Source organism: Parasteatoda tepidariorum, chromosome 8 (assembly GCF_982258835.1).
Source record: "Parasteatoda tepidariorum strain Cologne lab strain chromosome 8, Ptep-v5.0, whole genome shotgun sequence".
In the NCBI taxonomy this organism is placed as follows: domain Eukaryota; kingdom Metazoa; phylum Arthropoda; class Arachnida; order Araneae; family Theridiidae; genus Parasteatoda; species Parasteatoda tepidariorum.
The window spans coordinates 17,179,168-17,190,652 of NC_141762.1; the positions used below are offsets into that span (position 1 = coordinate 17,179,168).

The following is an 11,485-nucleotide window of genomic DNA, read 5'->3' on the forward strand; positions in this document are numbered from 1 at the left end:
AATTACGAAATTTGAGGGAACTGAAATTTATTATCTTGGAAAATATTGAATTGGAATTTGTTGATAGTGATATGAGTTCGATTGCTGCAGTCGGATTAGTGCAATTATCGATGGCGAATAATAGAATTTCGCACATAAGTGATAATTCATTTGCACCGTTTGTTCATCTTCAGGACTTATCTTTACACCATAATAATATATCAGAGTTGAAGAGAAGTATGTTTCCGAACCCAGGAAATAAACTGAGCCGACTTAATTTAGGGTAAGAAGGTAATTTAGCTCAAAAATTGTTTCATTGTTTTCAGTAACTATTGCTTTTATAAAAGTATTTCATCTTACGCTTTCTTCCTTAAATGAGCATACAAACATCACGTTTATATGTTCAGCTGATGTTAAAAAGAAAAAAAAACATTAATTGAACATGCAAGCATGCAAAAATGTAATTGAAATATTATAATTAAAAAAAAAACCACCGTATTGTTAGCAATTTGAAATAATAATACTTTATAAGTTTGCTTCACTATTTCTCTCATTAAAAAAATTCTGTCCGTTATTATGCAAAGTATAATTAATAGGAACTTAAGATAGAAATTTTTAGAAATAGAATTTATTGTGTAATTTGTTTAAAAATCAAACAGAATATTTTTATATAAACTGATGTTCTTTCTATCAAAACATCTACGTCTCAAATCTTTCAAAACATAATCAACAGGCAAATATAATCACATCGAGGTAATTTAAAGTTTATTCTGCTATTATGAGTTTACTCTTATTAGTTATATCTTTTATTAAAAATATTCTATGTCTAATATTATGCAAAACATTATTAGTTATTAAAGATCTAAAAAGAATTGCAGCAAAACACGACAGTTGACAGAACAACAATTTATGGTATTATTAGCTTGTTATGCAAACTATTATAAGAATGTTTTATGCTAAATTCCAAAAAGAATTCATAAACAACAAATCGTCGTGTTTTTAGTTAGTTGTTCAAACTAAACTAGCCTGTCATAAAAATGTTTTTATGCCAATATATAAAAAAGAATTGACAAGCACTTTATCATGTTGTTAGTAAGCATTTCAAAATAAACTTGTTCCTATTAGAATATTTTTATACTAAAATCTAAAAAGAATCCATAAACAACAATTCATTGTGCTATCAGTTATTAATTTAAAATAAACTATACGTTAAGAACATTTTTATGCTAAAATCTGAAAGAAATTGATAAATAATAAACAAAAATTTATCGTGTTGTTACTGAGAAATTCAAAATCAATTATAAAAGTATTTTTATACTAAAATCTGAAATGAATTGATAAACAACATTTTTTCAGGTTTTCAGTTTATATTTCAAAATAAATTTGCCATAATAAGAATATTTTTATGCTAGCTATTCTTCTATTTAAAGTATTTAGTGCTGGAAAGTTACTGTTCTTTTTATCAACAATTCTACGTCTTAACTTTTTAAAACATAATTAAGAAGTATTGAAAAAAATTATTCACAATTGTTAGCCATATAAATTTAATCTCACATAATGAGTTTATTGTTATAAGCTATCTCTTTTATTAATATTATTTACCGTCTTAAAATTCGCTACTTTATTTATTTATTTATTTCTTGTTTTATGAAACTATTCTAACTCCTTAAGTAGGATGAAAGGTTGGTTGGTACTTTATTTACATCGCGCTGTAGCTGCCCAATGGGCTATTGTCGGTGGTTTGGGAAACATCCCTGAGGATGATCCGAAGACATGCCATCGCAATTTTGATCCTCTGCAGAAGGGAAGGCTCCCCTGCTTTGGTAACCCGACGACTTGCGAGTGATTTCGAGCACTTTAAGGCTAGAACAATTTAACCAGGACCGATACCGCGCAGGCTGATCAAAGTGGTCACCCACCCGCTTACTAATCGCAGCCAGCGATGCTTGACTTTGGTGTTCTACTAGGAATCGTGTCTTTACGATCAGCCCACTGCGGGACATTGTTAAAGATGAAAAAAAAAGAGAATTAAAAGTAAAATTTATTTCTCTTAATTCCAAATCAACGAAATTGAGAGTTCTTAAAACTTTTAAACCCACTTGCATAATTTATTTATAAAAAAGATATCGTTTTTAAATTATTAAATAAAAATTTCTCATTTTCATTAATAAATATCTTTTGAAATTTTATTCTGTTAATATATTTCTAGCCACAATAAAATTTCATCTCTGCCCTCTGATTTTTTCACAAACATGCCAAGTCTGACTTTTATTATATTGTCTCATAATGAACTTCTAACTCTTGATCAGGCAGTGTTTGCTACCATCTGGAAGAGCTTGACAACAGTTTTATTATCAGGTATCATTACTGTATCATTTTTTAAAATTCTTTTTTGTGCCTGTAACGATGGAATCCTGTAATGCCAAGTTTTTACTTCTTCGAATGTTCAAGTTTATGTAACATTTTATGTAGTATAATTGAGTAGAACACCTGTTTTTATGGAGATAACACAGTAGTTTCTAAAAGCTTTCTTACCTTTACTTTTTATGAGAATAAGTTTTTAGATTCGGGCAATTCATCATGGATTTAGAGTGAAATTAAAAGTTACATTAAGAAGAATATAAAATATCCTTTTCCTTAGCTTATAAAAGGGAACCATATTTTTCGTATTATAGCTTTGAAATTTACAAACATGAATTCAACGAAGAAAAAGGTTTATTTAGTTGCAAAAGTGTAATTTTATGTAGCACTGCATAAGTTTCTGCAAGTTAGAATGCCCATAGAATGATAGATATACTGAAGTGTTCCATTATGCACAATAAATTATTAGTTTCAGAATCTTTTCTTATTGAAATTGAGAATAAATATCTTCAATAAATTTTTTCAAAACCCGTGTCACAAGTATAAGTGATAGGACAATAGCTTTAAGAATATCGTTTTTAAGAGAAGATTTTTCTAAATTTACTTTAAAAAAACTTATTGTAAATTTGAAATCAGCTTTAAAATGCATAGAAACATCAGGAACATGGTTAGATCTTTTATCACTTGAAAAAAATATGTTTCAAAACTGTGCAGTTAGCGAAAAAAAAAGGATCATTCTTATACTGTTTAATGGTTGGTCTGATTTTCATCCTGTAAAATGCTATAATAATTTCTCAAAAAAATTTCTTAAATTATGTGCAACATATAATTTTAACCGTAACAGAATATGCTAATTTTGTCCAAAAAAAGCATTTTTTTCAGAAGAAGTTTATCAAATTTGAATTTATTACCCGAGAAATAGAAAGAGGGCTCACGAAGTTATAAAAAAATGACGTTTATAGTTTAACCGCTGTAACGGTGAAAGTTTCGTTACTCCAATAAGGTAATTAATTTGTCACATTTCTCTTCATATCATTTAATTTATTTATTTTATTATAATAATTCTCTCACACAAAGCTATAAGCCCGTCGTCCACAGACAAAAATGTCATATAAAGTGGAGTTTAGATAAATAAAAATAATTTGTATTAATTAATTTGTTACGTATGAAAAAATTTTTAAAATTGTTAAGTATACAAGTTTTTACATATTCTAAAATTTCAGATTTTTTAAGCCTCTAAATCTAATCATTTGATTAATTTAAAAGGGCTCAAAAATTAATTAAAAAACAAACAATTTAATGATACTCCCTTTTGTGATTATATCGCCAAAACTGCAGCGCATCAAACTCTGCATCATTCGAATCAGCGTATAAATGAAAAAGTTAATCCTTTATTTAATAATTTATGTGTGAAATAAAGAAGCACCCTTGTTTAAAAGATTATTATAAATGAAGACTGGTAGATAGTCATCGTTATATGCAATTTTTATTTTTAAATTATGTAATTTTGTTTTAAAATATTCCTCTAATCGTCTTCCTTGTTTCTGCGTAAAAGTAACAAGAGGAATTAAAACATTTTGTCCTTTGAAAGCTTTTACAGGATTCCGTTTTACGAACCTGCGTAGATTAGGTAAAATTATTAAAGAGGGGAGCAATTGTAATTAATTTTTACTACAAAATTCTAACTAATTCGTATTTAGTGGTTTTAATGCTTGCAATTAAATGCTAATAAAATATTGAAGAAAGCTGCGCATAATGTTTAAATGCATCTAACAAAGTTCTTTTTTACTTCGCTCGCAACTATCAATTGTCACTCTAAAACAAAAACAAAAATAAAATTTAAGTTTTTTAATTCCTCATTTATGAGTATGATATGAAAGTGTTTTAACCTTCAGGATATATAAATTAACTGTACATTTATGCAATCTGATAATTATACATTTATGTTCATAAATGATGGCAAAAATAAATCCACTTCTGTCGTAACGGAATTTAATTGCGTAACTACCTCAAAAAAATATCTTTCATGAGAGTGCAAAAATTGACAGTGATTTGTTTTCTTTCTATAAAAAAGTGCTATTATATTTAATACAATATTCAGTTGTTTGTGAATATGTTTAAAAATTTGAAGGGTAAATCGAAGGTTAATATTGTTTTAAAAATAACCATTGAAAGTGCAGTGCGCCAAAAACAATTCACACTGAATGACTTTTAATCTAATGATCAGATTTTCACGTTCTAGGACTCATTCTTCATGGCTCAAGGGGTTGACGAAATCAGATACAAAAACGTACTTTCTTTGAATAAATATACCTTTTCCCGACGGATTCGGATTTTTGACCCCTATAATATTGGGGGTGGTGGTGACCTGCGAAATAGGGTCCCAATAGTTTAGTCAAGAGAGTGATCTAAAGTTTCGACCCTCTAATGTTATTTTTATTTTTTGCGGGTTTCACCATATTTCGAAATTTTTGTAAGTGAATTAAAAAAATTTGCACCAAATTATAAAATTCTTTTATCTTAAGATATTTCCAAGCAAATAACAAATGCTAGCAAATATTTATTATTTTTAAATATTTTATGTAATAATAGTCAAAAATATTGAATTGTAAGGCACATCTAATTTTACATGGCAAAATACAAAATTTGAGCGAAATTGGTCGAACAGTTCCTGAGAAATCGATTTTTAAGTGCACGAATTTTTTAAAATTCGATTTCTCAAGAACTATCAACCAGTGTCACTCAAATTTTGGATTGCTGTCTTGATCAAATTATTGGGACCATATTTTCCTGAGCCATTCCCCTATATTTCCCTATATTTTGGGAGTCCGAAATCGTCGAAAAAACATTCAATGTTTATTCAGGGAAAGTACGTTTTTATGTCTAATTTCGTAATTTTAAATATCGTCCTCGCTAATTAATTAGCATATTTGTGCCCCCCCTCGAACCATTAAGATTGAGCCCAAGATCCGATCATTATATTAAAAGGGGGGGGGGGGTCTGTTTTTTCTTTCTTTGGGTAACTTTACAATGCAACGAGTACTTACGATAATATCATTCTAACTTTCACTTAGTCTTTGGAAACTTTTTCATATTAATAGTCTCATGGTCATTACTTATAAAGATCACGAATAAGTCAAATTATAATTTTTTTTCTTTTAAAAATAATTGATAAAGAAAAATTGAGCAATTTTTTTCTTCTTAAAATCATATTAAGCATCAGTTTCAGGATCTAGTTTCACTTCATGTAACATCGAACACAGCCGTTTTATGTTTCATTCATGCTTGAAGCAAATTTAAATATCATGACGTGCTATATTATGTTTTTTTAAAGATATAATACATTTGAAACAACAAATGCAAAAAAAAAAATCAATATAGCTCTTCATTTTATGTAATAAAATCTATGTGGAAATAATTATTCTGCCCATTTTATCTTTTTTAATCCTCTAACGGAGGCGGAAACAACCGTGTTTAATTTCTGTCTCTAAAAACAAATTTCTTTCAAAGCAAAAAAAAAAAAAAAAAAAAAGAAAAGAAAAGAAAAGGAAAAAAAAGCAATGTTAAAGTTTTTTTTTTAATTCGTACGATTTAAATGAATGAAAAAATGAAAAAAATGTTGCCCTAATACTTTACTGATTTACAGAATGAAAATCCGACTATTCAAAAATTATTAGGATGATCCGCTTTTTTTTTCGGATTGGACATATCTGTATCGTATCAATGTTGACTAATAAAAGCTATATTGCAAAAGCGCCGACCGGCCTGTGTGGGGGGCAGGGAACTGTCCTTGCATCAGAAAGGTTCTGGGTTCGAATCCCGGGCAAGGCATGGATGTTTCTTTCTCTCTATCTGTGTTCTATGTCCTTTCTCCTTTGGGTGTGAATGTGACCCGTCCTATAAATGGGTTGAGGTAGTGTGACGTGGGCGACGCTGCTCCAACGCCGTGGCTCCGCCACAGGTGCCCACTGGGTAACGAAAAGAGAGTTAGCAGTTCTGGCACTTTCTGTGGCCAATGCACAATAGTTCCAAGTGCCCGCCATTAAAAAGAAAAACAAATATTGCAAAAGCTTTTCATCTTTCACCATTAACATTTACGAGAAGAGTTTGAATTTTTTGTTGCCACCAAAATTTCTACTCGTTTGAAATCCCTGGAATAGTTAAAATGCCAATACAGTTTAGGAGTTATGCTATTAAGTTTAGGAATCGAATCTTTATCGAAATCTTTAAAGAGAATTACAATACTGAAACTCCAAGGATCAGTGAAAACAATAATAGTGTTAAAATTAATTTGATAATTTAGTAATGTATGATATTTTTGAGAATTTAAAATCAGCTATAAAATGGCTCAAAACATCAAAAAACGGGTTAAATTTTTTTATTCAATTGGTAGTGTGAGAAAATTAGGCAATCTACCATATTACCCAGCCGTGCCTGTACCTAGACTCATTTATCAGAGATCTTTCTTCTAATTGTTTTAACAGGTAGGATGGCCACGTTATTTAGATGCGTGATATGCCTCGGGTCGAAATGACGTGTGGACAAACGACGTAAACAGCGCCTGTACAGATACTCCTTTCCTCAAACTTACACACACCAACTTACAAGATGACTTACAGCCACGGTAGATTTAACGTTTTTTCTGCTACCAGGATCGAACTCTTGAACAACAGATCTCCACTAGTGCTGTCACGGGCCACCCTCTGAGACACGAGCCGTGGTGGTTCAGGGGATAGAGCATTCGCCTCCCGATGAAGTGAACCGGGTTTAAATCCCACTAATGGCTGGTAGAATTGAATTTCGCACCCGGCTAGCACCAACCACAGTGCTGTCGTAAAATATCTGCAGTAGTAGATAGATCATGGATTAGAATCCCCTTACCGTCAGGTTAATCGAGAGTGGTTTTCGTGGTTTTCCTCTCCATGTATCGCAAATGCGGGTTAAATCCATCAAAAAGTCTCACACGAAAGCAAATTTCTCCTAATACTTGATCCAGGAGTTCCCTTGTCTTCTGAATTGGGTTCAAAATTACAAGTCTGTGTCGTTAGAAATTAGTAGTCGTAAACCCAATATTGGGTCGGCTGTTCAATGACGGTAAAAAAAAATATAAAAGTTCTTAAAACCCATACTAAAATCCAAGTTAACATTAAATGATATTTTTTTATAACTTGTAACAAAATTATAAGAGATCACAAAAGAATTTTTTTTTCAATATAATAAGTTTATTTTATTGAAAAAAATTTCTTTTGTGATCTCCTATAATATTGAATTATAATAGCATTAACTTCATTACTACTTTTTTTATTTATTTATCGCACTCTGTAGAAAATCCATTGCAATGCGACTGCAGATTAAAATGGTTACTAAAGCAAAAGTTCCCCATGTTTACTTATGGAACATGTGCTGGGCCACCAAAGTTGCGAGGAAAGGATTTAGCAAAATTGGAAGATTTGGATCTATGGTGCTTCTAGAAAAATGGAGAAAAATGTAAAATACTTAATTTTAAACTCTAATGCTGCAACTTAAAGGTACAGTTTTAATGAAAATAAAGACATTAAAACCATTGTTTTTACTTTTCTTATGCATTGCTTCTATTGTAAAAACTTAATATTAGTAAAAAATATATCTTTCTATGTATAAAATTCTTATAATGGCGTCGCAGTTTTCTATTGTTATTAGAATATATACTACTTTTATGTTAAAGTATTATCTAAAAAATGATTAAATAGAAAAATAATTTATGTTCACTTATAGATCTTAATAAGGGAAATATTTTGATGGGGGAAATACGTATTCACAAGTCTTCTTTTAAGTACATCTAGCAATGTCTCTAGCTAGTCTAGCAATGTCTGTTTGTGTCTTAGATTTGAGCACACCATGTTTTTCACACGGACAATTATACGTGGCATGCTCTCGAGTGGGGAAACAATCCAATTTATTTGTGTTTGCTAAAGACGGGATGACAAAAGATATTGTGCACTCCATTGCACTAAGAGATTAATATTGACTAATATTTTCGGAATTCGTTGTATATACAATTTATTAAAAAAAAGTTACAATAAATTAAAAAAACTATTATTTGGTGTGTTGTTATTTTCACATTCCGTCATCGCTCACAGCGCTCCATGCCTCTTCCACTCATATACCACATACGCACACACAATAAATAGGACTAGGAGGCTTCGCCCCCTGCTCGTTGGCGCTCGCCAACCCCCGGAACTGCTTTCGCAGTTCATTTCGGATTGCTTCGCAATCCAAAGCTCGTTTTGCTCGCTCATTGGATACGTTCTTAACGTCTAGCTTTTGTATACTTTCTTGAACACTGAAGTGCCGAAAACTTTTCATTGTAGAAAATTCTAAACCTGGGCATTTCAATATTAATTTGAAATTGCAAACAGTTCACATATTTTTCTTAATCGCACTATTCTAAATTTCAGTTGTTGAGAAAAGTAACTTTCGTAAGTTTCGTTTCAAAGTCTTTCCCACCAGAGGGCTAAAACCATGGGTTGTAAAACAATATGAAATAGTACTGAACGCCGGATGAAAAGCATCGGCTTCGATGAAGATAATTTTGTGAGAATTTTTTTGATAATTCGGTGAGAATTCACCCGATTAGACATATGATGCTTGTTGATGCGTTAGCGGAGTAGCACAGTATTGAGTGAAAGTGTTAACTCACATAAAGAAACTTGAAGATTTAAACATTTCTTTATTTCATACAGTACCATCTCGATACAGCGTACAACTGAAGATATTTAAACATAAATATATCTTAACAAAAATGTTGGTACGTCACCGGAAACAACAACACAGTGACGTGACATAGTGAAGAGACAAGACAGGAAGTCGACAAGAACACATGCTTACAACAATGCATGCTTTATATACAGATTCCATAATCATATGCACGGATGACGTCACTTACGTTATCTGAAAAGAAAATGTCTGTTGCCACCACACGACCGAAACTTAATTCTGTTAACTTAATGTATTCAGAGGAGTAACAAACCACTCCAACATACGGCCCCACGGTCGTGTGATCTATATCAGAGAAAAATATATTATTCACAACTTCTTTAAATTTATTACCCATTAATGGTTTTGTTAGGAAATCTGCTAAGTTATTCTTAGAATGAATAAAAGCTAATTCTACTAGATTTTCTTCAATAAGTTGTCGAATAAATTTATATCGAATATCTATATGTTTTGTCTTAAAATTTTCACAATTATTTCTAGAGAAATGTATAGCAGCCTGATTATCACAAAACACTTTTGGTACAATTTTGTCAGGCAGAATACTAAGTTCATTAATTACTCTAGAAAACCAAACTGTTTCTTTCATACTTTCACATAAGGCAACAAATTCAGATTCCATTGAGCTAAGGGCAATACATTTTTGTTTACTAGAACGCCAGCTAAAAACTACATCTCCAAATTTTATTAAATATCCACTAGTTGAATGGCGATTACTTAAACTACAGCCACAATTAGCATCAGAAAAACAAATTAAATTTAAATTATTAGCTTTACTTAAATTAATTTTATAATCCTTAGTGTTAAATACATAATTCATTATATCAACCACGATTTTCCAATGTTCGAACGTATAACCATTAGAAAATTGAGACATCAAATTTACTGAAAAACTTATATCAGGTCTCGTACGATCAGCTAAAAAGGTTAAACAGCCGATTAATGTTCGATAGGGAAATTGTTTCATTAAGTCGTTTTCAACAATATCACTTTCATTTATTTTTTCAGGAAGTTTACATCCGAGTTTTATCGGAAGACTAACATTAGACTTTGGAAGTTCTTTAAATTTTATCCTTAATTTCTCAATATACGTATTTTGATGCATTAATAAAGCACCATTGTTCATATCAAAATTTACACCTAACAAATATTTTACCTGACCTAATTCAGTTAATTCTAATTTACTTTTAATTAGTGAAATAGCATTATTAACATCAATTTGTGTTTTACCAAAAATTACAATATCATCAACATACACAATTAAAATAGTATTCTTACGTTTATAAACACAATTTAACCATTTTAATTTCTCAAATTTTAAATCTTTGAATATACTATCAAGTTCAAAGTTCCAATATCGACTACTTTGATGTAGCCCGTATAAGGATTTATGCAATAAATAAACTTTACCTTCATGACCTTTAACAATATATCCTGGAGGTTGTTTAACATATACAGGTTCCGATAAATTACTATACAAGTATGCAGACTTTACATCGACTTGATAATGACACCAGTTTAACATTGATACTAATAAAATAAATAACAATTTAATAATTGAAAAGTTAACAACAGGAGAAAATGTTTCTCCATAATCAATACCTGCTCTTTGTTTAAAACCCAAAGCAACAAGTCTAGCTTTGTATTTCTTAGGTTTATTATTTTCATCACGTTTAACAGTGTAAACCCATTTAGTGCCTATCACTTTAGTGTTTTTAGGAAGATCTACTAACTCCCACACTTTGCGTTTTTCAATCATTTTGAGTTCTTCACTCATAGCAAAATCCCATTTTTCTTTATCTTTGCAAATTTGTGTATCCTCAAATGTTTTGGGAAATTCAGAAAAATGACACTCGTATTCGAAATCTTCATTGGAATTTAAATCTTCCTCACTACTTGAACTTTTAGTTACGTTATTAGGATGTTTACTTTTTGCTTTAAATGAAAATTTCTCAGGTTCAAAAGAGAGTTTGTTTTTCTCACAATACTTTTTAACATCATTTAAAGATCTAAGTCTTAGTTTACTTGAAGGAGGATAATAAAATACATCTATTCTTTTACTTTTAGTTCGTGGACATTCTTTCCTTTCCCACTTTTCGATATCAATAGGACTTACTTTATCTAACGCTGTTTTATCATTACTAGATTCATTATCAAAGTTATCTAGCTCGTTTCTCAAATTTAGGTTGAATTTAACATATTCAAACGATTTATTTTTTCCAAATAAAGTTTCTACACCCTTTTTGGTTTCATCAATACTAACATGAATTGTTTCAATTACTTTCCTATCGTTCGGAATAAAAATTCTGTACCCTTTGGTTCGTACAGCATATCCTACAACAATTCCAAGTTTAGCTCTAGGTTGAAGTTTATTTCGATTAATTTTGGGAAT

At 30.5% G+C, this 11,485-nt stretch overlaps 1 protein-coding gene across 1 annotated transcript in view; it reads left to right on the forward strand.

Annotated features, from left to right (window-relative positions):
- LOC107439096 (uncharacterized) overlaps positions 1-7,904 on the forward strand; it is an 8,373-nt gene extending 469 nt beyond the window's left edge. The window contains exons 1-3 of the mRNA XM_016051571.4: positions 1-262; positions 2,189-2,337; positions 7,666-7,904. The exon at positions 1-262 is cut by the window's left edge and continues 469 nt beyond it. Coding sequence (XP_015907057.3) covers positions 1-262; positions 2,189-2,337; positions 7,666-7,811 — 557 coding nt within the window. The 3' untranslated portion in view covers positions 7,812-7,904. The remainder of the gene's footprint in view (positions 263-2,188; positions 2,338-7,665) is intronic.
- The last annotated feature ends 3,581 nt before the right edge of the window (positions 7,905-11,485 follow it).